We start from the raw sequence: 27,805 nt of genomic DNA on the forward strand, positions 1-27,805 counted from the left end.
GCGGCGGGGCCGGAACCGGGGAGGCCGCGCATGCGCGCTGGGCGGCGCGGCCCCGCTCCCCGCCGGCATGACGGCTGAGCTGCAGGCCCCGGGCGGCGGCGGCGGCGCGGTGAGACCGAGACCGGGAGCGGGAGCGGGGCCGGGGCCGGGAGCGGGGCCGGGGGGGAGCGGGAGTGTGTGCGTGTGCGGGGAGGGGGGCTGCTCCCGCCCACCGCGGCCGCCGCCGGCCCTGCCCTCCCCTGTCCTCCCCTGCCCTCCCCTCCCGCCGTGGCACCTCGGGCCCCCGCGGCCCCGCTTCTCCGCAGCCCTGGGGCGGGAAGGGCCCCCGCCAGGTGCCCGGTGCGGGTCTCCAGCGCTCCCCTCCGAGCCCGCAGGCCGGCGCCTCTCCCCGGCCCCGCACGCCCCGGCCCGCCCCGGTTCGCGTCCAGCAGCAGCCTTCATCTTCCTCCCCCGCCGTTTAAAATAGCCTTTAGGCGGTCTCTGGAGTTGTTTGCGTTCCAAAGCCGAGGGGATGAAGGCCGGCCTGGCCGCGGTGTTTGCGGGACGCGCCGCCTGCTCCCCGCGCAAGGCGTGCGAGGCTCCTCCGCAAACGGCAGCAATTCCTTTGCTCCCTTCCCTGTCGCTAAACCGGCGTCTTCTGGTCCCCCTTAACGAAACCTGTTCCTCTTAAACTTCAGGGCTCTGCATAAACTGTCTCTAAAAGGACCTGGACCCAAGCGCCGAAAATCTCGGGACGCGTGGCTCGCCGTGCTCCCGGCGCACGAGGTCGGTGTGCGCACGCAGGGGACCGTGTCCCGAATTCACGCAGGCCCCCGCGCTCTCCCGGGGCATCCCCACGCTCTCGGGAGCGCGGGACAAGCGCTGCCGAGAGGCCAGCGTTAAAGGCGTGAGCGGGAAGAAGGTATTGACCTTGTCGTCGTGCGTTCAGGAGGCGCCCTGGTGCGGTGGCGCTTTCCCGCTTGCGCGGGGATGGGGTCGGGATGGTGCTCGATGCTCGGGAGCCCCCGGTGATGGACAAAGAGTTCTCTGGCCACCGCTTCTTCCCTTGATGGATATTGGTTTGTAAAAGCGTCGGTCAGCAGCGCAGGCATTGTTCCTGCTGCTGCCTGTGAGTTTTTAGCCCTCTTCGTGTCCGTTTTCCCACTGTGACAAAAAGCACGGGTGCGGTGTGGAGGCTGAAGGCCGTGGCTCTGCATGTCTCTTCTGCGTGGCCGCCGCCACCTTCCTCCTCCTCACGTGCTGGTGTTTCTGGAACCCCCTTGAACTCCTGCGCAGCACTCGCACCCTTCCCCGCTTGCGGTTTCTAATCAAAACGAACCGCTGCTGCGCACAGTGAGTCGCATCGGAGGCAGGAAAACGGCAAGGCCTTTCTGTTCCATCGCTCGCCGGCCGACTGCAATTTTTACCTCCAGGGCCCTCCTTCCTCTTAGCCTCTTGGTTTTGTACTCATCTTGCTGTAGTTTAATACTAGTAGTGTTTTGGTTTGAGCTGTCATTTTTCCAGCAGGTAGGACTTTGGTTTGGTTTTTCCAAGCGCGGTACGTATTAATTGCGGCAGCAGGCTGGTGTTAATTACCAGCTCTGCAGCTTGGTTCCAAGGCCACGGCGCGTAACCTCAATAAGCAATCAGCCAGCCTCGTTACAGCAACAAAACCACGCGCACTCCTCAAAAACTTAACAAATTTGCTGCGCAGAGTGTGGTTCACAGTGGCCTTTGTGGGCTGCCAGGAGGCCACAAGCCTCTCCAGACTTGTTGTACGGGATACACTCTGCTGTTAATACAAACCTTTCTTCTCAAAGGCTGAATAAAATTGCGCTGGAAGTCATTAGAATATTAAGCGGTAACTTGGAGCGGTGGGTTGGTAATTAGCTTTTATGGTTACGGCAGCCTTTGTTAAATCCTCCTTTTGGTGAAGCAGAGAAACCCCTGAAAATCATGCCCTGTCCTGCCTTGGATTTCGTTATTGTAATGCGGTTTATTAGCGAGGGCTGTTTTTTTTTCTTTTCCTCCAACGGAAAAATATGCCCTGCGGCATAAGGTGGGGTTGGCCGACAAGCCCGCCGCTCCCTAAGGTAGCAAAATTAGCAACATGATATAAGTGGATTGCCTTTGTGAAAGTATGCCCGTCCTGAGCCTCGGTCCCTTGGCTCCCTCTCGTGCAGTTCCCCGTTGCGCCCCTGGCTGGGCCTGAGGCTTTCCAGCGCGTCTCGGCTTTTATCACGACTGAAAGAACGTGCGGGACGGGCTGGAGGGGTGCGTGTGCCCACATGGGTGCACTTTTTCTTGTAAAAGTTGAGCAAAGGTAGTATTTTAGGTGGGAATATCGCAAATAACGTGTCGAGGGAATTCCTATCAAAAAATAATCCAGGATTTTTTCCTTTGCTTTCACCGCCAGCACGGACGCGTGCTGTCTGTACGGTATTTGTGCGTGGGGTAGCACCCGTCAGCGGTGTGGAGGGGTGCCTCAAAAAGAGTCCTTGGCTTACTGCTCGCTGGGTGGAGCTTGTGCTCCAACAGCACGAAGGCGTCTTAAATTTTTCCCAGTGATGAGAGGAAGTAGAAGCTTGAATGTATTCGTCTGCAGTGTTGCCGGTTAAGGTTCATTTAGCACGTGCTCTTAAGAAACTGGTATTCGTTGGGCTGTGCTGACAGCAGGATCCTCGGCAGCCTTCGTAGGTCAGGCGTGCCCTGGTTTCCCTGTTGTAACGTCCTTCCTATACTACGTGCACACAGCGCTGTATGTCGCAGTGTTGGGTTTCAGCCGAACGGAGCCGTTGGCAGCAGCAGCGGCTGCAGAACGGGCTGGGGCGTGGGACCCCCGGCATCGGGGCTCGCTGCTGGAAGGGGCTCTTGGTAGAGAGCTGCCTCTCCCGATAGCCGGCTGACCGAAGTTATTCGTGGCTTGGTAAGCGCCTTGGCAGCCGAGGCTGCAAAGATTTGATAAGTCTGTTAAAGAAAATTTCTGTAATTGTTTCTTAAGTGATTGAACTGGTCAAAGAATAGGTTGGTGGCCGTGGCTTGGAGCCTAGAGCGTGTATCTCGCCAAACCTCGAGCGGCCCGAGTGGTGGGGGAAGGCAAAGCGCTAGCAGCCTCTCGGGCCCTTCTTCTGACACCTTATTGTCAGTGAGAAATGACAGGCACAAATGGCGTGGGCGGCCAGGCTTAAAATAGCCCCTCGCCGATGCCCTGAGAGCACGCGGCCTCCTTATATGTCCCGCCGCACATGCCGCCGCGGGCTGGGGGCGGGGGCGCCCCTTCCCCTTCCCACGGCGCATCCGACAGCGGGGATAGCGTTTCCTCTCGGGCCTGCTGACGCGCTCAAGGGGATACAGCAGATCGAACGTTAGCCTGTAAACTTCGGGGGAAAAAAAATTTGACGTTCAAGCTGATGTCGGCGTTACCATCGGGCAAGCGCGAGTGGGTTTTTGCGTCCAGCCGTCAGTAAAAAGGAAAGAAAGAAGCAACGCCCCGGTGAGCCCTTGGCGAGCCTTGCAGAAACAGCTCGATGTCTGTCCTGGTCACCTTTTCACATGAGCTTTCTTTATTTCTTGCATGCAGGAGTGCCAGATGCTTTTAAACCAGCTGAAAGAGATCACCGGAATTCAAGATTCGGCTTTCCTTCATGCGGCTCTAAAGGTTTGTGCCCGTTGTCGTCGTCGTTCTGTGGAAAGGAGACTTCTCAATTTGTCCCAAAAGTCAGCCAAGTTCAGGCTCTCTCAAAACCTAATGCGCAGGTCGGGTGCTCGCTGCGCTGATAACAAGCTAGTCCTCACTAAAATAGTCAGCGCATGGCCTGTGAAAGCGATCCGGCGCCTGCCGCGTGGAGTAACGTGGTTCGTGTGGGGGGCGAAGGGTAAATGCGCCGCTGCTTTTCTGCCCCGCGCTCGTGCTCCGCTCAGGTGCGCCCTGAGGCGAACAGGGGTGTGAGGCTGGCGCTCGTTGGCGTCAGCGGGGAACGCGCGGCTCGGGGGTTCGCGTGTGTTCATCCACGTTTGAAACAACCACCTCGTGCTGAGTTGAGAATGGCTCGTTTTTCTGACAGTAGACCTTAAAATCCCTGCCGCCGCTGCTGCAGCAGCAGCGCGTGCTAAGCTAAAACATTGTAAACCTCACCTGGAAGCTTTGCTCCTACAGGGCTGTTACCCCTGCTGTTACCCCTGAGATGCAGACGCAGTGCGTCAGAGTGGGTTTTCCTCCCTGCAAAGTGCTTCAGGAGTTCCGCACGGCTGCGGTATCATCGGTAGCTTTGTGGCTGGTGGCTGTCTCGCCCGTCACCACAACAGCTGACTTTGCCCCAAAGTGAAGGGACACAGGAATCTCGGGCGCTTGGAGAAGCAGGGCTTACCTGGAAGGATTCCTCCTCCTAGTGCATGTTTCGGTGTTTATAAATTGGAGCCTTAAGCTGGCTGCAGCCACGTCAGTCTGGAATCGTCAGGCGCCGTCCGCCCCCTTGAGACGTAGCAGCAGGATGTGGGCTGTGCTGAAAACATACAAAAAGGCTCGTTTAAGGAAATCCCTACGTGTTCCATCGAGAAGTAACGTCCAGAAAATGTGAGAGTACATTTAAAGGGGTTTAGCCCATAGTGATGGTCGGAAGAAAGCCCAGTGAGAGACTTGACGTCCACGGAGAGTTTGATCCCTGTGAGTGTCTCCTGGTGGCAAGGCACCCTGTCGCCCTTCAGGCCTCCCACCACTGCTCGAATCTCTTGCGAGGGAAATTAAATTAGTTAATGGAGTCTATATTGCCCTAGTAATAAAGCCAAAGTGCTTTGCGACAGAGAAATTCAAGCCTGCCTTATTTTCATTTTTTACTACCGCTTGCCACCAGCAGACAGCTCTCTCCCGTGGCCAGAGAAGGCGAAGGTGGTGGCGGTGTGCCTATCTCTACCACGGATGCATTAAATGTCATGCAAATGTAGATAAAGTAACCCTGGCACTGTGGATTTTTCCCCCTGTCACGCTGCTAGGCCGCTAATGGAGACCTAATGGAAGCAGTCACCTTCCTGACGGAGGAGCACGCCCAGGAGCCGGCCCAGGACGCGGCTGCCGCAGAGCCGTCGGCTTGGGAAGGGAGCGCTGCGGGCAAGCAGCTCCCACAAAGTAAGTGGTTCCTCTCTGCTCGCCCTTACGGTTTCCCGTGTTTCGGCCCGAGTCGAAAGGGGAAGTACTGCTCCTCCCTGCTTCTGCCAGTGGATGCCACCTGCTCCTGGCCTGGCGCTGGTCGGGTTTTGCCAGCACTCGCCGCTTGCTGTGGGACAGCCCGGGGAGTTAAACCTTCCTGCTGAAGGAGAGCTGCATCCACAAGGAAAGTGACTTAATAGTGTCTTAATAGCGTTGGTAGGTGACACAGCGTAGCTAAAAAGCTATCGGTGTTGTAAACAGTTGGTCTTGGCTACCACAGAAAGCCCGGAGAGCTCCTGAAGCAGAGCGAGCAGGACACAGGCCTGAATCCCTGTCAAGGATCGTGCATCTTTTTCGAACAGCATCTGCTGGCCGAGCAGGCAAAGCCAGTGTTTAGCATCATATTTTCATGAAAACTTAAAACGCTGCCTGAGCTAGCAACTTGACTGCCTGACAAACGTTGTTACAGGTATTGGCAGAAGCGGGCCCCGGTTTGGTACACCTAGGTGTAAAAAGCGGTGTTGCAGTCTGAGGTGGCTGAGAACAGCTCTCTTTAAACCTTTTTGCTCATGACACATCTATTACCTGGAGCTTCCCTGAGTGATATTATCACCGGACAGGTTCACAATGCCAAAAATGTGTGCCAGGAGCTTTGAAGCAGCACCCGGAACAGTGTGGCTGCCCTTGTCCCGCCGTGTAAGGCTTCCACCTCTTCCAGTACTCGTTTTCCTGTCTCCTTTCCTCGGTAGCTGGCACATGAGACAGCTCGTAGCTGAGCGTCCTGACGCGAGTGGAGGAAGGCAATTTGCTGCGATTGTGCTGATTTTATTGAAATACGTTATTTCTCAAAACGGAGTCAGTTCCCGACGCCGATGTCAAGGCAGAGCGCGTATAAGCAGCAGCTCGTGTCCCTGTGTCATTACTTCAGGAGGCTTGGGGTGTTCCCTCGAGCTCTGAGTTTGGGCGTAGGGAGATCTGGGCAGTACACAGCTGCACGGTCTGTCCTGCTCTCCTCATCCAGCCCACCCAGGGGGTTTTTAGCTTTCCCAGCGTGATCTAAACTACAAGGATTTGTATTTAAAACTTGAGCCTGAAAGTTATGCTCTTCCAGGTGAAAAATGGTATTTGTGAGGTGTGACGCGTTCTAGGAGTTTCTCTTAATGAAAGCGGCGTTTGCCTGCTCCTGGTGGGAAACTGATGGGAACGCTGCCTCCGCTTGTAGGTGTCGCTACTGCACTCGCCCCCAGCAACAAGGACGACCTCCGTGCAGTCGACGCCTTCGGACCACCGGAATCGCCAAAAGCTCAGGCTGTCGAAAGGGAGGCTGCTGCAAGGTCAGTGGGTCCATAAGTGGGTTTCGTTTTTCCCGGGTATCTGAAGCGGATTCTTAAGCTGGGAACTGCAAAACCAAACGTGAATCGCCTACCAGATGTATACCTGCTGCTTTTAGAAGGTGCCTGGGTCATTACTGCCTTCTGGGTAGCTGACCTTCACTTCTGGAGCAGCACTGCAAAGCGATGGCTGAAATAATAGAAGCAGCCGGTTGGTTTGTGGCGAGTTCCGTCCCTGCTGCAGTTGCTGGCGTGCCGCGCAGGAGGCGGCTGCGCCGGCATCGCGGCACCTGTTGAAGAAACACCTTGAAGTCTCGGGTGTCGATTCACCTCGCAGCAGCCGCTGCGTGGCCGACTCCTTTTTACCGTGGGTTGGGTTTGCCGCCAGTAGTGACTGAGGGCACCGATTTTGCGTGCAGCTAGTTCGTGAAGAAAACCACGCGTGTCTTACTGCCTTCTTCCCTCGTTCCAAATGGTCTTGCAGTCGCGTTTTCCATCTGCCTCCCTTGAGAGCTGGAACCCTTCTGCGGTCAGATGAGGCATCGTTGCCTGTTGCGCTGGGTGTCACCCACCAGCGCCTTGCTCCGGCGTCCCGCTGGTGACGCCGGCGAGTACGGTTGCCATAGGTGTCGAGAATCTTTGTGAGATGGTGTTTTACAGCACGGTGTGCATCTTTTGTGACAGACCACAGGAAGCGCATTCTGCTGAAAGCAAAAATCGCTCCAAAAGGAAACGCTGCGAAGTCTGGGGAGAGAACCCCAAGCAGAATGACTGGAGGAGAGTGGGCGACTGGCCCGTTGGAATGAAAAACATTGGAAATACGTGTTGGTTTAGCGCTGTCATACAGGTAATCTAATAGAAAAGCTCTCCTGGAGTTGCTGCGGTCCTGGAGTCGAAGTGTTTATCAGTTAGAATTAAATACACGACGGCTCTGTGAAGCGGCCATCGCATGCAGATGAGTGAGTGTGACCGTGCTCAGATGAGACTTGTCTTTTTATTTGATCGGGTGGTGATTTATTCCGGGCGTGCACAGAGAGAGCCAAAGAGCAGTTGAATAGACTCTGCGTAAAAATAGATACAGATACATACGATCTGCACGAACGTATGTAGGGGGTTTTTTTCAGCACAGCGATGCCCAGATGCTTGCTGAATGACAGAAGCTTGACTGGCAAAGCGAGCTGATAATTTAATTTTACTGCAGTTATTGTTGGCTCCGTAATAGGTGGCGTATCACGTTCCAGTTAATGGCATACACTGGCATAGATGCTTGAAGGAGTGAGCGACTGGGCGGCGCATACCATTAGCGATAACCTAAACAAGAAGAGACCACAATAAGTGGTCCGGAGCGGGTTCATCATCTCTTCTAACCGTTTCACATCAGACGTTAATTGGTCGTGTGTCCTCGGCTTTGAGGGGCAGAGGGCAAGCGCCAAATGGGCTCCTTCCTCACTGTGACTTGTTCCCGGGTGCTTTTGCTAAGCTTGCCTATGCAGAAGAGAATCCGCCTTCCTAAAATGGTTGTGTGGTTCCCAGAAACGGCGGGATGAGATTTAGTTCTTTGGTGGGTACGAATGTGTTGGGCCGGCACGTAGACCGCTCACTTTGTAAAGGTTGATTTAGTAACGCAGGCCATCAAAGAATTAGAAAGTGACAGAAAAGGTGGCGGGTAAGAGGGTGGCAACGGGGCGTGAAACTGCAGTGAGTCAAATCCTGGCGGATGCGGACTAGGCTTTACCTCTCCTCTCCTCTCCCAGTCTCTGTTCCAGTTGCCGGAATTTCGGAGGCTGGTCCTTGGGTACTCCCTCCCACAAAACGTGCTTGAAGGTTGTCGTAGTCGCACTGTAAGTTTTTGCCGAGTAACTCTGTGAAGTTTCCTCCTTTTGTGGTGTACTGTTCTGCTCTTCCCCTAAGCAGATTTAATTTGGGGCCATCTGAGACTCCTGCGGCTGCATTAATGGCTTTCGAATTGCCAGGCTGCGTTAAGGACAAATTTGGGAAGTACTTCTCAAAGGCAGAATCGCTGTTTAAAAAAAAAACACACAGATGCTTCTCGTAGAGCTTGCCTCTAGAGCTTCTTTCTAACTGTAGTGCGGGGAGAAACGTGTCCCATAAATCTTCTCCGTTGGCCCCAGATTGTTTGTTTGTTCGCGTGCAGCATAGAAGAACTGCTATTTGAGCCAGCCTGAAGGTCCCTGTAGCCCCAGTACTTTGAGAGCGGTCAGCAGAAGGTGCTCAGAAAATAGGTAGAGAAAAAGGTGTACCTGGCGCTAAGCTGCGCTTGTTATAGCGTCCCGGCCTTTAAAAGGCTTTGCTCTACTTGCTCGTCTCTGCGCTCTCGGTACTCTAAAAAGCCCAAAGTGCAGACAGAATAAACTCATAAATTCACCGGGTTTTGCCTCCTGCTTTAGCGATTATTACTTCTGGCGCTCTTTTCTCTAAAGGTTCTGTTTGGGTTAAATTTTTTCCCCCGTGCATCCGTCGGGAGAGCAGGTTGCTTCCGGGAAACGGCACTGCACGTCCTGCCGCTGTTGCCCTTTTTAACGTCTCCTCTCTCCTTGGTTGGTAGCGTAGTTCTCACGGCCTGTGCACGTGGCATTCCGTGGCGCTCGGGTTTCAGACGCTGCTTGCCTGGAGTTGCAGGAAGGGTTTGGCTTTTCTTCTTTCTGCAATGCAGGGAAAAAGAAACGTTGCGTTCATGCAAGAACTTCAGTGTCTGTTTGCTCTCATGCTGGGGACGCGCCGCAAGTTTGTAGACCCTTCCGCCGCGCTGGAACTCTTGAGGGACGCGTTTAGATCCGCTGAAGAACAGCAGGTAAAACCGCCTTAAAAAGCCTTTCCCTTTCTTCCAACCAGCACTTGCAGCCACGGCGATCCCATTTCGCTTCCTCCTGCTATTACTGTCGGAGGCCTCTTCCCATGTTTGTCATCTGCCGAGCAGCTGTCCCCGCGCCGTTTAGGCAAAATGTACGTGCGTGCTCGTTAAACAGCCAGCGCCACAGTGCTCTACCCGGCGCCATCTGGGAAGTTGGGTAGCGATCGCAATAATTTCCTCTGATCTAGTTTTCAGATGAGCAGAGCGTTCATTATCGGTCTAAATCAGCACAGCACTTGAGTTTCACACTTCTTTCAGCTGGGTAGGTGCAGCAATACCAGGCGGGCTGTCTTCCAGCAGGTTTGTGAAAGCAGCAGACCGCGAAAGCGCGCTCTGGGTGGTATTGCGTTTGACTCTCCGCTTTCGTCTCTCTTCTAGCAAGATGTGAGTGAATTTACACACAAGCTACTGGACTGGCTGGAGGATGCGTTCCAGCTTGCTGTCGATGTCAAGTGAGTTTTTTACGATCTCGGGAGTTTGACCTGGCACTGAGGAGAAACAGATTTTAAATGCGGTGCCTTAAAGAACGAGAGGGCTCGACGTGAAAACTTTGACTAAAAGCAAGAGAGGTTTTTGCTTGCTGAGGAGGCGCTCCGTAAGCTCGAAGTACGCTTATGGAGCGTTACGCGTGCGTTTTCTGTACGCGAGCGGGGGACTTCAGTCAATGCCAGTGTGGCCTGCAGGATGGGCAGGCTTTTTTGGGGGGAGCTCAGCAGAACGGGCGTACGTGAAAGGTCTGGGTTTTGGAACTGCGTTTCGAAAGGTAGTGCCTTAACTTTTTTTTTCTTTCCCCCTTGCCGGTGTAAGCATTGTTACGATGTGCTTCTGAGAGTGGAAACAGCTAAGAAGCTTCCTCTGTGTCTTGTGCTTGAGTAGAAAACTGCACTTTTGACTGGAGGAGGCTTCCCAAGCAAAGGCTTAGATTACGGCTCGGGGCCTTTTTGCAGCCGACGGCCGCAAGCGAACGTGCGCTGCTTTCTTTCTGAAACAGGAGCCCTGGGGACAAATCCGAGAACCCGATGGTACAACTCTTCTACGGGACGTTCTTGACTGAGGGTGTCCACGAGGGTGAGTGAAGGGTTTGGTACATTCACTTTTTACCTCCTCTGAGTGTTTTGCTTTATAGCGGCGGTGATTTTGTCGCGCGCTCCTGGTGAAGCTGCCCAGTCCTTGAAACTGGCAAACGGGCACCTTGGTAAGATTGGCTGTGGCGGTTATAAAGTCCCTCTTCCGACAACGTGACCTACTCGCAAGCGCTGGTGTATTTGCAGGCGCCCGTTTGAAGGGCGGCTCACCCTGCCACACCTGTGCGCAGGGAGCTACGTGCCGTTCACTCCTTGCGAGCAGCGCCTCTAACTGGTGCCGACAGCGAGCTCTCGAGTTAACCCGGGCTTTTGTTCTCTTAAGTTCGTTTACGGGCCTTGTATCGTTTCCGTCACCCAGGCAACGCTTTTTCCAAGATCGAAGCCTTCGGTCAGTATCCCCTTCAGGTAAATGGTTATCGAAACTTGAGTGAGTGCTTGGAAGGAGCCATGGTGGAGGGAGAGATGGAGGAGGCGACGGCGTCTCGGTCGGTGAAGTATGGACAGGAGGTGAGTTTCACGTTTTGTTTTCGAGCTTTTGGCTGCCTGCTGCGGAAAAAAGCAACGCGAGTAGCGCAGGGCTGTCTCGGTATAGTTTGATAAGTTTAAATGGCAACTGTAAACGACCCCTAAGAATCGGTGGGAAAGACTTCCTGGATACCCGGAATCTCGCATGAATGTCTGTTGGCATTACGTGGCGAGACGCTCGGTCTTCGCTTATTTGTAAAGATGCGTTGTCCTTATGTAGCCAGTTTGAGGAGTTTGTTTAAAATTAAAAAGGTAAACATCTGCTTCTGATGCAAGTGTGATAAAGTCTCTCTCTTTCTGTTGAAGCCTACCTGTACCTGAGTAGGGGGAGAACCACTGCCTCCATATTTTCGGAGGGTAAAAGTACAGTGCTTAACTCCATGGTATGCCATTTGGAATTTGTATCTTTCTCCCTATTACAGTGTGTGTTTTTTTTTCCTTCTCATTTTCACTCTTCTGACTGTGCTGATTTTTTTTCTCTCCTTTTTTTTTTTTTCTTTAATCTCACGAATCACGAACCAATCACAAAATACTTAGTTGCAGCAAAGTAGAAAGAGAAGCTGTACCTTCATCATCCTACATGTGTAAGAGCAGCTGAGAAGTTAGCTTAGAGAAAGGCTGGGAAATAACATGAAGAGATTTGCAGAGGTGTCTGGTGTGGAGGGCGGCAGGGAAAGGTATTTCAGTCCTACGAGAGAGGCCGAAAACCGCGTTGCCGCGGTTCAACCTAGCAAAGGCGAAATGAAGCCTTGGGCGGGGAAGCCCTGCCTGACTCTGGGCTCACCTGTTTGTTTCTGGCTTCCCTAGTTCCCGCCTGAAGCTGTTCAAAGGCATTTACAGCACATGTAGGTGAAACCGATGGTGCCAGGGACAGAGGGACTTAGGGAGCTAGTGGGGCAGGTTCTTCTCAGTCCAAGCTTTTCAGTTCCTGCAAATCCTTTTTGGAAAGAGAAGGGGAATGGGGCTAGTCGCAGAGATGTTCTAATCATTCTTTGTCTGTACGGATAGAAGGAGAAGGCTCTGGCTTTATTGCTGAGAAATCTGACTGGAAAAACTCTGCGTCTTAATTTCGCTTCCTAGGATGTCGTGGCTAGAGGACCGCGTGATAGGGGACGTAGAGAATAAGGTGCGTTTTGTCTTGTGAGAACGTAGGTGAGTGTGCTGAAGCTCACAGCATCAGTGGGATTACCGAGACCTTGCGTTTCTCCTAGATAATAGGTGTGTAAATCATTCCTTCTCTGGTTCTGTGTTCTCCTGTTCCGAAGATTGGGCTCCCTGTCAGAAAGCTCCGCTACCTGGCCTCCTCCTTCCACAGTTGTTTTTTTTTTAAGTAATCAAAAGAATACGCCGTCACTGTAAATATTTTAGACCTACAGACGCGCTGTTGCGCTTCGGTGCGGGGCAGATTTATCGCGGCAGGACACCTGCCGCAAATCCTGCGAAGGAAGAAGAGCTTAGGGCGCCCATCCCGAGTCGAGCAGGGAGCGCTGCCCGGGCGGCACCGTGCTAAGGCGGGCGCCGGGCGCTTCTGGCGGCCTGTGCTGGCAGCCTTTGCGAACCCAGGAAGAGAGCGAGGCAGCGTAAATTCAACCGAGGCTACTTCTTTCAGCATGGCTCTCTGAAACAGTGGATGAAGCGGACAGAAAGTGGGTTTCTTCTCTCAATCTCCTCAGTTGAATAGTTTGCAAAGAGGCTGGGAGAGGATAAGGCATCGGGTAGTGCTTAAGGGCTTCTGTTTTGTTCTTCATCATTGCATGTGATCTACATTAGAAAAGAACGCTCTCGGCATCCAGAGTTTGTGTAGTGCCTGCTAATTTTGTAAAATTCGGTGCTGGGCCCGTTAATTCATCCGTCAGGCTGGATGCATCAGGCAATGAAAAGTAACTTTCCAAAAGCTATTATGAGGCTTTTTCCACGGTAAAACCGTGGAACGGAAGCGGGAACTTTAATCTCGTAAAATTTGGCTTTCTGACTAGTAAGTCCCTGGCTTTCTGTCACTCTGTAAGCAAAATACAGACTAAGTCAGTATTTAAAGACAAACAGACATTTAGGATCAGTCTAAAATCATTTAGGCTTGGTGTAGCAGTCATCTTAAAGCAAGGCCCTTTGGGGGCGTTTCTGCTTTCCTTACAGCGCTGGTTTACAAAACTCCCGCCGGTACTGACCTTTGAACTCTCCCGATTTGAGTTCAATCAGTCGCTGGGACAGCCAGAGAAAATTCACACCAGGCTAGAGTTTCCCCAGACTATTTATATGGACAGGTGAGTCGTTCTGTCGTACGGTATCTTTAAAGCTGTTGCTTTATTGTGATTCGAGAAATGAAAAGGGTCGCGTGGGTGAGCAAGGAAGGATTCTGGAATGTTTATGAAAGACTGTGGACGTTAGGAGTAAACAAATCTCCTGTGGCGGGGCTCTGTGTCTCTGTTCAGGTACCTCTACTGCAGTAAGGAGCTTATTCGGATGAAGAGAGAAGAAATGAAGAGGTTGAAGGAGCAAATGGCGATTCTGCAGCAGAAGCTGGAAAGGTAAGTAGTCGGCCAGCTTTATTTCCGCGCCCTGTGGGAGCGTGCAAATGCTTCCTTTCAAACGAGCCTCCCAACAGAAGAGGAACTTGGAGAGGAAGGACCAACAGGACCAGGTTTATTCTGAGAGGAGCGGCGTGAGGAAGCCTGTTTTCAAAAACAAACTCGGGGTTTGGTGCTTTCTGAATATTACTGATGCTGTTCCGAGAACAAATTCTGCAAATAGTACAGGTGTCACTGTCAGCTGCGTCGGCAAGGTTCAGTGGGCAAGCCCGGTGGTGCGTTAAAAAGAGTCTAGGTTATTTTTTAGATTAGTTGTCCCCTCCAGCTCAGCATTTGGCATTATTTATCGGGGAAGGAAAGAGACCAGATAGCAAAGGTCTGGTTCATGGACAACCAGATTTCATTTTCCGGGAGCCTTGTGCAAAAGGTCCTTTAATCAGCATTAAACTCGCTTACGGCTTTTATTTTTAAAGTGACAGTTCTGAGAGCAAGTGGCAGGCAAAGAGGGTGCGCCGTGTCGCCGTGGCCCTGCTGGTGTCTGTGCTCGGTGAGGTTCTGGTGGGCATCATGAAAACAGCGTGTATTTAGGCCCACGCCTAGCAACCTGCGGGGTCTGGCTGGGGTGGAGTTACCTGTCTCCACAGCAGCCGGCTTGCTTTTGTGGCTAGAACAGTGCTGATAGCACACCGGTGGTTTGGCTGCTGCCGAGCAGCGCCCGCAGCCGCAAGGCTGTCAGGGTCCGCTGGCGGTGCGGAGGTGCTGAGTCGTCTTCCCTGTTGCTCTGCCGTTGTCCCTTCAGGTTTAACCAAGCAGTCGCACGCTCCTTCATTCATGCCACGTCTTGCTTTTTCCTCTAGGTACATGAAGTACGGCTCTGGCCCAGCCCGCTTTCCGCTGCCCGACATGCTCCAGTATGTTCTCGAATTCATCGCTACAAAGCCAGCTGTAGTTGTTTCTTCTGCTCAGGGCTCTCAGGCAGCGCTCCTGCAGTCCTACGCCGAGCCTCAAGTTCTGGACGTGCTTTCGCAGGCGGATGGGTTAGTAAACAGAAATAAAAATTATTTGTAGGAGAACATTTGGTCTTTTGGCTAAATGCTCCTGGTTTGCATTCCAAAATTTGGGCCCCTCGCTACAAGGAAGACCTTGAGGGGCTGGAGCATGTCCAGAGAAGGGCAGCGGAGCCGGGGCAGGGTCTGGAGCACAAGTGTGCTGGGGGGCGGCTGAGGGGGCTGGGGGGGTTTAGCCTGGAGAAGGGGAGGCTGAGGGGAGCCCTTCTCGCTCCCTGCAGCTGCCTGAGAGGGGCTGGAGTGAGGGGGGGGCTGGTCTCTGCTCCCAAGTCACCAGTGACAGGACGAGAGGGAACGTCCTCAAGCTGCGCCAGGGGAGGTTTAGGTTGGGTATTAGGAACACTTTCTTCACTGAAAGGTTGTCAAGCGCTGGGACCGGCTGCCCAGGGAGGTGGTGGAGGCACCATCCCGGCGAGGTACTTGAAAGACGTGTAGGCGTGGCGCTTAGGGACACGGTTTAGTGGTGGGCTTGGCAGCACTAGCTTAGCGGTTGGACTCTGATCTTAAAGGTCTTTTCTGACCTGAACAATTCTAAGATTCTGAAGTGGATTATTTATCTGAGCGCTTGCGAGCGAGTAACCTCTGAATGCCTGTGCAAGTAGTCAGTCGCTACTTTGCTCATAATTTGGTTCCGTTTCTGTAAATATAACGCTACATCTAGGCTGTTCTTTTTCCTTTTCCAAAAGCATCGCCATATGCCTTGTCTAAGCGGCAATTCTGAGTTAAATTATGTGCTCTTTTTGGTTAGGCTACTAATTTTTTTGCTTCATCGACCAGTAAATTACTGCAATATTGGATTATTACAAACCTGGCTGGCGTGGTTTGTTTACAGTCTAAATAAAGCTGAGTAAATACACGAGTTTCTTAGTAGTCAGGGAAGGAATTTTTAGGATTGCTCCTTGTGGACCTGTGCTTAGCGAGTTCTGTAAGAGTTTTAGTTTTTATTTTTCTTACATTTTGATTTGGTCTGTTAAGGTCGAAGTACATTTCAGTGTACTTGTTCTCTTTACGTTTTGTACCGTCCCGGAAGGGAAATCCTGCTCTGGCTCTGGAGCAATTTTTCTTCGGTTTATTTCATATTGTTTCCCAAAAAGAGAAAAAAAAACGAGAAAGATTGAGAAACCTGTCCACTGCTCTTGCCTTTTGCTTCGCAGCGCGCTAGAAAGGAAGGCTACTAGGACTGAAGACGCAGCTTTCTTCTCGGCAAACGCCTCGCCGCAGGAAGAATCGAGTGGGCCGCTCCAGCCCTCTGGTTCGCCAGCGGCGATGTCTGAACGCCCGGCTCCTCGCGTGGTTTCCGAGGAGGAGCTGAACCTCGTTCGGACGTGCCTGCAGCGATGGAGAAACGAGATCGACCAGGACGTGCAAGGTTGGCCCCAAGTATATGTGTTGTGGTCTGTCCGTTGAATGCCCGTCTGATTTCCCCTTTGTTGCTTCAACTGGATACATCCTGATCGACAGCGCATCTCGCGCGGGCTTCAGCCCTGGCCTTAAGCGTGTCGTACTTCCTGCATGGCTTCCAACTTCCTGAAGTGGAAGGGGCCGGAACAGCCTGACGAGCAGTCATTAATTTTGATGTATTTCTCTCATTCGTGATGTTCTCGGCAGATCTGAAGGAGTCTATTGCCAGAATCAACCTGTCCGTTGAGCAAATGTACTGCGACCCTCTCCTCCAACAGGTAGGAAATGCACCTTCGTTAGGTAAACACTCAGCTGGCGTTGCTGATACCGGTTTTTGGTAGCAGCTCTCAGTTTCGGTTGTCCACTTCGTTGTATTTTAAAACAATGCCAGTACGAGGATGAAGCAGAGAAAGGATTCTTTATGAAAATCTTGTTGCTTTTTCCCTCAAAAGTCAGTTCTCACTTAGTAGGAAATTTACCCTCTGAACCAAGAGTCTCGTTCCAGGCCACGGCTGTGAACGCGCTTGCGGTTTCGGTACAGAGGTCAGACAAATTCATTTACTAAAAGTACGCCTGAAAACTGCCTCCGTGCAAACTTGCAGGTTCCCTATCGTCTGCACGCGGTCTTGGTACACGAAGGGCAAGCAAACGCTGGTCACTACTGGGCCTACATATACGACCAGCCTCGAAAAAGCTGGCTCAAATACAACGACATCTCAGTGACGGAATCATCCTGGGAAGAACTGGAGAGAGATTCATTCGGAGGCTTGAAGAACGCCAGTGCCTACTGCCTGATGTACATAAGCGATAAGGTGTCCCGCGTTGCTGCAGGTACTGGAGCCAAGACTGCTGGTTAATTTGGCAGCTGTGTGCTATCCTGTCTCTGCGCGGTCGTTACGTTCCTCAGCCTCTCTTTGGCACGGTCGTCTTGTGACGACACAAAAAACTTCACCCCGGATAGAAGCAAAATAATTTGCTCCATACTCGATTCACTTTTGCCCCTGTGCTCGGCCCCGGTGAGGCCCCACCTCGAATGCTGGGCTCAGGTTTGGGCCCCTCGGGACAAGCAGGGCCTTGAGGGGCTGGAGCGTGTCCAGAGAAGGGCAGCGGGGCTGGGGCAGGGTCTGGAGCACAAGTGTGCTGGGGGGCGGCTGGGGGGGCTGGGGGGGTTTAGCCTGGAGAAGAGGGGGCTGAGGGGAGCCCTTCTCGCTCTCTGCAGCTGCCTGAGAGGGGCTGGAGTGAGGGGGGGGTCGGTCTCTGCTCCCAGTCTACAAGTGATAGGATGAGAGGGAACGGCCTCAAGCTGCACCAGGGGAAGTTTAGGTTGGACATTAGGAAAAACTTCTTCACTGAAAGGCTGTCAGGCATTGGAACAGGCTGCCCAGGGAGGTGGTTGGGTCTCTATCCCTGGAGGTATTTAAGAGAAGGGCAGACGTGGTGCTTGGGGAGATGGTTTAGTGGTGGGCTTGGCAGTGATGGGTTGGCGGTTGGACTCGATGACCTTAAGGGTCTTTTCCAACCTTAACAATTCTATGATTCTATGAAATCCCTGACAGGGTTGAAAACCGAAGGACGGACGGGGCTGGTGAGATTGAGTACACAACTTTCTGTGGTGGTGTTGTGTCGAAGCAGTCAGGCTCCCCACTTGCCGCCTCCAACATGCGCCTGTGGGTGGTGTTTTTCGCTTTGACCCTTTCTGCAGTTTGTACAGCAGCGTTCCTTTTGTAGGGGCACGTGAAACACCTCCGGCTTTTTTTATCACGCTCGCTGACCTGTGACTTGTTTCTTAACGATCGCGTGACGTTGAACCCAAAGAGGCTCTTCTTTTACGCAGCCTTCCCTAGCGCGTGAGTTGTTGGTAGCAGCGGCTTAGACTCGCAAGTATGCTTGCGGTGCCAATGTATAAATAGTTATGTGGAGAAATGATCTTGCACGTGGCACTATACATGGCAAACAGCTGTAGTAGAACCTAATAATTTCACGCGTGGTTCATTTTGATGTAATAAATAGAAAGAAACAATGGAGAACTGTCATTCTGTTCATTGCTAAATATGGCTGATGAGGATCGGGAGGTTGTTCTTTGTCTGTCTTCCCATGACAGTTCCGTTTCTGAAATGAACCCATGATTTCCGCCCTCCCCCCCCCCCCTTTTAATGCAATTTTTGTTGGTTTTGAAAGAGGCTTTGCTTTTACAATGGGTGCGTAAGAAATAGCTGGTGTGGAGAATTGCCGGTTGCTTTGGATACATTTTAAGACTCGTCTAAAGCAGATACTACTTGCAGTTTGTGCCATTTTAAAACGAAATACTGAAGTAGGTATAAAAAGATCTGAGAAACACCGGCACGACACTCATGCTGGGGGATCCGTGCAGGCCGGGGTTCGTTCCCTACCTTTATGTGCCGTGTAGTGTGGTAGATGCGATGTCTCCGGCTGAACCGTGAATTTCCCAGCGATCGGCAGCACAGGTGCCGTTCTCCGTACGATGTCAGCCCTCGAGCAAGGGTGTGTTTCTGACCTACTGCATCAGCAGGCGCCGCTTCTGGAATTTCTTCCTGATAAACGCCGTCCGGTGGTAGAACAAAAGTGGGTTTTCTTGCCAATACCTCCCTGGATCTGTCTCCATTTTTGCACTTCTGCTTAGGAATCGCCTTAAATTACAAAGCTAGTAGAAAGTTGGGGGTATTCCCATTTACCCCTCGGCCGCTTTGATTGTGTCTTTCTGTAACGCTGTGTATTGAGTCTCTGACGGCGGTGTCCTGCCGCTCTGGGTGTCGTTATATGCTGGTCCTGCGTTTCTTCCAGACAAGGCTGATGGCTCAGAGGTTGGGCAGTTTCAGAAGGAGGTCGAAGCCTTGCCCCCAGAGCTGAGACATTACATCCAGGAGGACAACTGGCGACTCGAGCGGGAGGCCGAGGAGTGGGAGGAAGAGCAGTCGTGCAAGATTCCTCAGATGGAGCCTTCACCTGCTTCTGAATCACAGGACCTCTCTTCCGAGTCAGGACCAGGTAATGCCACGTCCGAATTCGCAAACCGTGTTGAAACCGGCAGCGGCCAGCCGGTCAGCAGTGCCGCTGTGGCGGAGCCTCACATCAGTGGCTGGGTGCCTAGGAGAAACCGTTGATGAGGTAGCAAAGGCAGCCCGCGGCGGCTCTGTCCTGGCAATACGAAAGGCGATGCTACTGGTTTTGTATGCGCACCCTTCCGAGCTTGTCACCAGAAATGCTGTTTTCCATTCACTTAATCGTAACGGGCTAATCTCAGTTCACTTCCAGACTTCATTTTTTATACATAACTATCGAGTAGAAAACGTTCAGGTGCTGTTCTCTGGAGTGGGAAAGCGTCACTTGGCAATCCCCGATGGTGTGCGCCGCGCACGCTCCTGGGTGAAACGCCTTCACCGCGGGGGGGGGAACGCAGCAGCTGGTTAATCCTGCACGGACAGGCTACAGAACCTTTCAGAACGCGAGAGGAGGCGGCGGCGGCTTGCGGTTCCTGCTCGCTAACACGACACCTCTGCCCTGACAGATCAGTCTTCGGTCTGTGAGCAGAGCGTGCGCTCTCTGTCCTCCGAGCACGCCATGATTGCCAAGGAGCAGACCGCCAAGGCCATCGCCAACACCGCCGATGCCTATGAAAAGAACGGCGTCGAGGCAGCTCTCTGCGAGGTAGGAGCTGAGCCCCGGCCCAGGAGGAGACCCCTTCTCGTCTTGGTATTATTCTTCTTGACGGGCCTTTGCTCTTCCCGTGTCTGTGTGACTCTGCAGCTGTGCCAGGTTTAACTCGGCCCCCTTTCGCTTTCCTCTATTTTGCTTTGGTTTTTCTCACTTTTTTTCTTCTTTGTCTTCTTGGCCACAGCCTGGGGAGGTAGAGCCAACGAAGGCCCAACCGGGAGAAAGAGCACTTACAGTTCAGGCAGAGCAACCGCAGGACGCTAAGGAAACAGAGGCTGCTGCCCAGACTAGCTCGCAGGTCTCTGAAGTGGAAATCCCCAGTGTGGGGAAGATTCCCGTTAGATCCGATGCAGACGGATATAATGAGGAGGTACAGATCCCAGCGCAGGCGTTAATTACTGCCGGGCATTAACTCCTAACTCTGTTGTTAGCTGGCTTTGAGCTTTCCTACGATTGGGTACGATAGTAGCCAGTCGTGGAAACGCCGCTGCTTACAAGGAGGTACGATTTCCCGCTGTGGCAGCGAAGGCGGCCAGACCGAATCGTGTAGTGATCTCGTTTGGAAACGCCATCAGAAAAGCAGCCCTGCAAAAGCATGTCGGTCCTTCAGGCCGCCTTTCGGGCACAACTATATCGAAACTGATCCTAGTGGTACTAATTTATTTGCAAGCCTCTTTGCTGTCTTCAGGCAGCTTCGTCCCCGCGCTCGGAGAACGTTAACCGCTAACAGCGTAACTCACGGTTCCCTGGCTACTGATCCGGGGAGCCTGGCTGTCGCCCCGCACTCGTGCATGCTCAAGCGGTGTTTTGCAAGTTCAGTCTTTTTCACAGGCGCGCTTGGAGTTTGCAGGAGTAGCGAGACCGTTACTCCTCGAGCGCGTTTCGTACGTGCTTGCATGGAGCTGGCACGACGAAGTGCCCTGCTGTGAGGCGCCGCTCTCTTACAGGCGTTGCTTAAGGAGATGGGGTGGGCCGCAGAGGGCGTACGCTGGCCTGCTTTGCGTTCTCATTGTTGGGTTTACAAACCCGGGGCTTGGAGCGAGCAGCCTTTAGACCTTTAAGCGCTTAAAAAAGCCCCTGCATGTAAAGTGCACGTGAAGAGGGAGTAAGTCGTATCCAGGCCAGTCGCAGCTGTGGCTTATTCTGCCTGAATTCGTAGGATCTCCTGTAAACCTTACCTTTTGAAAACTTACTCCTTCCCTCACCGTGCCTCCTCTCTCTCTCCCTGTCTGTTACTGTTTTCCTTGTTCTTGTCTGTGTTTGTTTTCCTGCTTTCATGGTAGGTGATGCTGAGTCCAGCCATGCAAGGTGTCATCCTGGCTATTGCAAAAGCCCGCCAGACCTTTGATCGAGACGGGTCTGAAGCAGGGCTTGTGAAGGTACCCCATTCGTTTCCTAAATCCAGTAGTATGGAGGCCCATTTTCACGGCGTGAAGAATCTGTGCTATACTGACACATCAGGAATGTGAAGGGAACAACTTGTGCAGTTTTTTTCTTCTAGTTAATGGCCTTCCTGTCCGGCCTTTCTGTTTCCGCCCTCTTACTGTGATGGCGTACCCTCCGGTTCCAAGCAGTTTTAGAGCTTGTAAGAGCTCCCTCCTCCCGGGAAACAGCAGCCTTTTTTCCTCTTTCCGCTATTGGTTCTGCGTACTCTTTTAGTATTGGTAATTCTCTTGATGTGGACTACCGAAAGCAGAGGTTCTTTGCGCGCCCTTCGGAGCGTGTTGCCGAGGGCCTCGCTGTGATCGTCGGCAAAGAAACCAGCGCTCGTCAAATTTTTTTCACGGTCCCGAACACGCACACTTACTGTGACCTTCCCTTGTAAAATGTGTCCTCAAACAGAGGGGTCTGAAAGAATAAACGCTGCTGCATGCTGAAGGCGGGGTTGGGTTTTACAGGCGGGTAGATTTAACTAGAAACGCCGCACGGGAGGAACGACCCGTGCTATCAATGTACAGGAATATAAATGACAAGAGCTCCCGCACCTTACGACAGACGTAAGCGTGTTGCAATCGATTTTTACAACTTGCGCTCTTGCAAGAGGAGTACCAAAACTAAGGTAGCTCCGTGCCCGCCCCCCCCCCCAAAGGCGTTTGGACACCCGGAGGGCGCACGCTTCGCACATGTCGTTTGCCTTGGTGTGGGGGCCTCGTGGTTGTAGTTCCAGGTGTCTGTAGGCTTCCGCCCGCCGAGCAGCGGAGGCTGGGTACGGCCCGCGGGAGCGCCGTCGTTACAGGACAGGTTTCAGCTTCGTATCAGCTGCCGTGGCGTTGCCGCGGGCGCGTTAGTAGGCGTGTTTTGTCGGCAGGCGTTCCACGAGGAGTACTCCCGGCTCTACCTGCTTGCCAAAGAGACCCCGACCCCTCAGAACGACGCCCGGTTGCAGCACGTGCTCATTTACTTCCTGCAAAACAACGCCCCCCAGCAGGTGGTGGAGCGGACCCTTCTCGAGCAGTTTGCGGACAAGAACCTCAGCTACGATGAAAGGTTCGTGCCGGGGATGCCGAGGTGGGGCTTTTCTCGCCCGGAAGCAGCCGGGGCCGTCGTCCTGACTCCTCTCATCTCTGCTTACACGGAGCAGGTCGATTAGCATTATGAAGGTAGCGCGAGCAAAGCTGAGAGAAATTGGTCCCGACGACGTGGATATGGAGGAGTACAAGGTAAGGGGCGACCGGAGGGCCGCCTTGGATCCCTCCCGCTGTCGGAACCGGCGCGTGGGGAGCGGGGAGCGCGGCGCCAGCCAGCACGGCGGGCGCTGGGACGCCTGCCGGCGGCTTCCTCGCCGCCTGAGGCGTGTGCCTGCAGGAGGGCGCTGCAAGGGAGACCGAGCGCACTGGGGATCTCCCGAGCCTTGGGGGATGTCTGGGCGGCGGGCTAAATCGGTTTCCGTGTCGCTTCGGAGAGACGTTCAAACCCTTCGCAGGGTAGAATCTGATACGCCTTCAAGTTGTGAAGGAAGGTCAGACGCGCGCGTGCGCGTTACGGGGGGAGCTGACGCTCTGCTTTCTTGCTGCTCCCCCGCAGAGGTGGCACGAGGACTACAGCCTTTTTCGCAAGGTGTCAGTTTACCTGCTGACGGGGCTGGAGCTGTACCAGAACGGGAAGTAAGTTGCTTTTGTTTGTGTGTTTAGACGAGAGGAGCCGTAGCCAGCAGTGGAGGCCCCTTTGACAGAACCCCGCCTTCCTGACCCACGATGGCCAGCTTGAGCTCAGTCCTGTACTTGAGGCCGGTGGGCTTTTTTTGGCTTGTTAATGGCCCTTCCTTGAATCCGCAGCCAGCCTTGGTTAACAGTTCCAATATTACAGTGAGGTCCTGGCTGATGTCTTAGAGCTTCCCCTCACTTTTCCCACTGTGAAGCAGAGCTTTTATTTTCATTTCCGGAGGCAGGCTTGCAGGAATGATTGCCCTGATCTTGGGGTGTTTTTTCCCCACCTTTGGACTCCTGTACTAAAATTAAACTTTCTGGAATTGGACATTATACTTTGTGTAAACGCACGCCTTGGAGTTCTCTAGACTCCTAAGAATTTTAAAAGGGCCTTTTTTTCCCCCTATGGTTTTAGATTCTCTGTTTTACTTAAACAGTGCAGCGCGGGGAAGGACAGTGCCATCTTAGGAAAGGCTTGTAATTTGAAAAGCGATTTTTCCAATCGGGAAGATAAACTGGCTTTCAGAAATTATTCCTGGGAGGAAACAGAATTGAATTCTGAGGTGGTTAGCAAGGATGAGCCACCAAACTCGGGTGGGCAGACGGACAGGAGGCTGGGCGAGGGCTTCCCTGAAACGGCCCAATCTCTGCCAGCTGTTCGATTTCTCCTACCCAAGGAGCGCAGTCGGGCAGTCGTTCTGTTTTCTCACTGCGGGGGGAGTCATAAGCTAGAAATGCATAAAGGAACCAAAAACATCCCCTTCTGCACTGCTCCGAGCGCTCTCCCAAAGGGCAAAATTCCCGGGCGACGCAACAAAAGGTCAGCGCTGGCGTTCACGCTCAGGAGAAGTTCTGCAGAGGCTTGGCTTGAAAGGGCTCTTCCTAAGACGCTCGTTTGGCACGCTGGGCCAAAAGGAGCGTTAATTACGTGACGCGGGGCATCTGTTTGCTTACGCTTTGGCAAGGAAGTAAAGCTTTCCCTGCCGGGCCCGAGGCTTGTTACCGTTCGGGCCAAATGGAGGGTATTTCCTGAGCTGACGCGACTGGCCGCGCTGCAGTTGCCACCCTCCTGCGGGCTGGAGGGCTGACCCTCTCCTCCTAGGTACCAGGAGTCGCTCACCTACCTGGTCTACGCCTACCAAAGCAACACCAAGCTGCTGCTGAAGGGAGCCAACAGGGGAGTGAACGAGTCGCTGATCGCCCTGTACAGAAGGAAGTGTCTCCTGGTTTGTACTGAGCTCCAGCCTCGACTTTAGAGCGGAGGGGGGGGAGCGGCCTGGGTGGCACCGTGCAGTTCGCGTAGCGGCTGCTCGGCGCGCCTTGCCCAGGGAGTCGGACCGGACCGTCTCCCTCCTAGGAGCGCGCTTCGTTAACGTGCTGCATTTTCAGGGAAGGTTCAGGTGCTGCTCAACATGCTCTCGGGTTTTAACTTGGCGCTCACATCGTTAGCTCGGTGGTTGCATCGTTTCTGTCCATTCCCTTCCCTCCCCTTCCCCCCAATGTTTATTTCTAATATTAATGGCTTTCCCTGTCCGAGCAAAAGATGACGTCCGTTTCCACAGGGGGTGAAAAAGCAGCATAAAAATGAGGTTTGTTTTTAGTTCACGCCCCGCGGTTGCCAAGGCCAGCGTAACTGTCTCTCTTGTGCCTGGTACCGGCGTGCTGCCCCTAACTGAGCACCAGCAGCAGTGTGGAGACGGAGGAAATAATAATTCAGTGAAAGAATGTGCAGTACGGCTCCCACGGAGCCTGGGTAGAGGCGGGGCTGGATCTCGGCATCTTAGAGCCAGGATTAGAAATAAGCTACGTGTACTCTCGACACATATATGGTAAATTGCATGCATTCGTCAGCTTGTTTTCTGCGGCGTGATTCCTGTGACTAAAGCCGGCTGTGCCACCAGAACCCGGCGCCTGGTTCTCGGGGCCTGTGCGTCTCTGCCCGGCCATCGGCGAAGGGGCCCGAGCTGGGTGCCTTTCCGGGCAGCACACCGGTTACCCGGGGTCCGGGCTTGCTTCTCATGAGTCCGTCCCCCGATTCTCCCTCCTCCCCAGAAGCTGAACGAGGTGGCGGCGTCTCTGTTCGTAAGCTGTGAAGAAGCTCGTGTGGCAGAGGGCATTGGCATCCTGAACGACCTGATCATCCCCTGCATGCACCTCATGAACAACTTTGAGATCTCCAAAGAGGACCTGGATGCCATCGAGGTCATGAGGAACCGCTGGTGCTCCTATTTGGGACGAGAAGACATGGACGGTAGGGACCGGCTGCCTGCCTTACCTTTGTCACGCCACTTGTTGGCCGAGCGGTGTCTAGTGTCGAGGCCACGCCTTGAATATCATGTTCAGTTTTGGGCCCCTCGGGACAAGCGGGACCTTGAGGGGCTGGAGCGTGTCCAGAGAAGGGCAGCGGGGCTGGGGCAGGGTCTGGAGCACAAGTGTGCTGGGGGGCGGCTGAGGGGGCTGGGGGGGTTTAGCCTGGAGAAGAGGGGGCTGAGGGGAGCCCTTCTCGCTCTCTGCAGCTGCCTGAGAGGGGCTGGAGTGAGGGGGGGGCTGGTCTCTGCTCCCAGGTCACCAGTGACAGGACGAGAGGGAACGGCCCCAAGCTGCGTCAGGGGAGGTTTAGGTTGGAGATTAGGGAACATTTCTTCACTGGAAGAGCGGTCAGGCCCTGGCACAGGCTGCCCAGGGAGGTGGGGGAGTCACCATCCCGGCGAGGTATTTAAAAGACGTGTAGGCGTGGCTCTTCAGGGCGTGCTTTAGGAAGCCTGGTAGTGTTGGGTTGACAGCTGGACTTGGAAAAGACCGCTAGGATCATCAAGCCTATGCTTCTATGATTCTAGATCTGGATGGGAAAGGAATTAAAGGACCATTTAAAACACGTCCTTAAATTCCTGTTGTTTGCACTGCAGCACGTTCGAGTATTTCTGGTGGCGAGCAGAGAAATGGATTTGAGTTGTCCGTAGACTTTAATCTCCTTTGGCACTAAAGCCGCGGGGGAAGGATTCCTCTTCCCCGAAACGGGAAAAGCCAGTTTCCAAAGAACGGCTTAGCGTTGTCCAGGTGTGCCTTGGGTTTGGTTTGCCTTACCGAGCGGAGGGCTCGCAGGGGCAGCCGGCCCAGGTGCAGAGGCTCTGCAGGAGGGAGGGACAGGTTTTATCAGTGGCCAGAAACATGGCCAGAGTTGCAGGAGCCCGGACAGGGGAGCAGATGCAGGGGATCTTTGCGTTTTGAAGAGAGGTTTGTCATTTCATGGCTGAGTTCTGGTTCCAGAGAGCTGTCCTTGTCCTGTATTGCCATCTGCGGGCAGGAGTCGGGCTCCCGTGACGCCTCTCGTGTCGTTTTTGTTAGGAGAAATTGGTGCCGACCCCCTCGCTCTGTGTGCGAAGGGTTGGGGAGTCGTGACAGGATTTTTGTGGTTAGCAGAGGGTAAACGTGCCGTAGGAAAATCAGGCGAAAACACAGGGGTTTCTTCTCAAAATACTGTTGTAAAGGACAAAGGTTGGGCGTGTTTCTGTGAATAGGCAGGTTTCCCAGGCTTGCCACAGTGGCATTGAATAACACGGAGGATTTTAGAGGAGGAGGAGGAGGCTGCTTGCACCCCCCGCGTCACGTGAGCTAGCTCAAGCGTCGCCCCTTTCTGCCCGCTTTCCCCGCACTGTTCTGGCGCGTCGCGGGCGCCGCTCGGCCCTGCCCGCAGGAGGCGGGCGCTCTTCAGCACGGGAAGACGGTTCCCTAAAAGGCCTCGTAGCTTTTTATCTCGCGGCCCCGGAGCCCTCTGCCGTCTGGTCTTCTACTGTTGCGGTGCCACTGACCGTTTCCTCCTCTCCCCCTTGACAGCAAAGCTGCAGGTGAAGCTGGGCGAGTTACTCCCCCGGCTCCTCGACTGCTCCACCGAGGTCATCGTTCTGAAAGAGCCCCCCAAGATCCGGCCCAACTCCCCCTACGACCTCTGCAGCCGCTTTGCAGCCGTGATGGAGTCCATTCACGGGGCCTCGACCGTGGCGGTGCAATAGACGGCGGGCTCCGCGCCGTGGCGCGGCACGCGCGCCGCAGACCGTCCTCCCGTCGGGCAGCGTTTGGAAGGGAGAGGGAAGAGCCGGGGGGATTCAGATTCCGAGCGGCGTTCTTTGTAAATACGAACAAATAAAAACCCGTACCGCACTTTGAGGTGAAGCGTGCGGCGGCGACGCGGAGGACCTGAGCCGCCGTGCTAGCGTGACGCGCCGGCTCCCCGGCAGCGCGCCTGACCTTACGTGGCGTAAGCGAGAGCGTTTACGCCTCCCGGGGCGATGCGCTGCCGGGGATGGGGCGTGCCGCTGGCAGGAGCCCCAGCTGCGCGGTTCGGGGGCAGAGAGGAGCCGTGGCTCCGGCTCTCCGTCCTGCGGGCGGCCACGCGAGCGGCCGCACGTTGCGGTCGGGTCAAGCGGCCGTTCGCCTTGTGTGTTTTAACCGGCGAAAGAAAATCGGCGGGAGCCTTCCTCTGCGCGACACGGGAAGGACGGGACTGTAGAGCTCGCCTCCCCCGCAGTCGCGCTGCGGCGGCGGCTCGCTGCCTGAGGGAGGCCGCGCCACCCCGAAGGCTGTTCCCCTCTCGGATCGGAGGGCAAACTTCCTCCTCGCCGCTGGTGGATTTTCAGTGCCACGTTCGTGCCGACCAGAACTGCAGGGCTGGAAGTGGTTTTGGTGGTGGTGGGTTGGGGCTTTGTTGTTTCTTTTTTTTTTTTCTCTCCATCAACTTTCAGTAAAAAATGCACCCGGTTTGCGTTTCCCTTCGCGGGCAGCCTGTACTTGCGTTTCAGCTGCGGCGGTCGCTTTAAACCAAATGCTCTGAACAGGCGGGGGAGGGGGATCTTCTCTGCTAGGACTATGCAGATTCTTCTAGAAGTGCAATAAAAGCATTTGTTCTATGTTAGAATCAAACAGCCCCCTCCGTGGTTTTGTTCCGCTCCCGTGTCACGCCTTAAGGCTCCTCCTGGCTGGTGGACGAAGGAAGGGAAGCAGAACAAGAAAACTAAATCTGTGAGCCAAGAAACGCAGACATTTCTGCAGCCTGGGGAGGCTC

General features: G+C 53.9%; 1 protein-coding gene across 6 annotated transcripts; it reads left to right on the forward strand.

Annotated features, from left to right (window-relative positions):
• Positions 1 to 27,663, forward strand: USP28 (ubiquitin specific peptidase 28). 6 transcript variants are annotated; one of them, XM_064471006.1, is made up of 26 exons: positions 1 to 109; positions 3,563 to 3,637; positions 4,969 to 5,101; positions 6,345 to 6,456; positions 7,138 to 7,300; positions 8,208 to 8,294; positions 9,128 to 9,265; positions 9,704 to 9,777; positions 10,317 to 10,393; positions 10,733 to 10,917; positions 13,069 to 13,196; positions 13,365 to 13,460; positions 14,318 to 14,497; positions 15,682 to 15,896; positions 16,136 to 16,206; positions 16,531 to 16,759; positions 18,731 to 18,934; positions 19,455 to 19,594; positions 19,785 to 19,970; positions 20,884 to 20,979; positions 21,909 to 22,087; positions 22,182 to 22,260; positions 22,625 to 22,704; positions 23,849 to 23,972; positions 24,799 to 24,997; positions 26,581 to 27,663. In XM_064471006.1, the coding sequence occupies exons 1-26, from the start codon at positions 68 to 70 to the stop codon at positions 26,754 to 26,756; spliced, it is 3,468 nt and encodes a 1,155-aa protein (XP_064327076.1). In that variant the 5' UTR covers positions 1 to 67; the 3' UTR covers positions 26,757 to 27,663. The 6 variants fall into 6 exon arrangements, with proteins under 6 accessions (XP_064327076.1, XP_064327075.1, XP_064327077.1 ...); XM_064471005.1 differs by having other exon boundaries at positions 53 to 109; positions 3,560 to 3,637; XM_064471007.1 differs by having other exon boundaries at positions 53 to 109; positions 3,560 to 3,637; positions 10,769 to 10,917.
• Positions 27,664 to 27,805: the final 142 nt, after the last annotated feature.

The sequence above is a fragment of the Phalacrocorax carbo genome, chromosome 21, assembly GCF_963921805.1.
Source record: "Phalacrocorax carbo chromosome 21, bPhaCar2.1, whole genome shotgun sequence".
In the NCBI taxonomy this organism is placed as follows: Eukaryota; Metazoa; Chordata; class Aves; order Suliformes; family Phalacrocoracidae; genus Phalacrocorax; species Phalacrocorax carbo.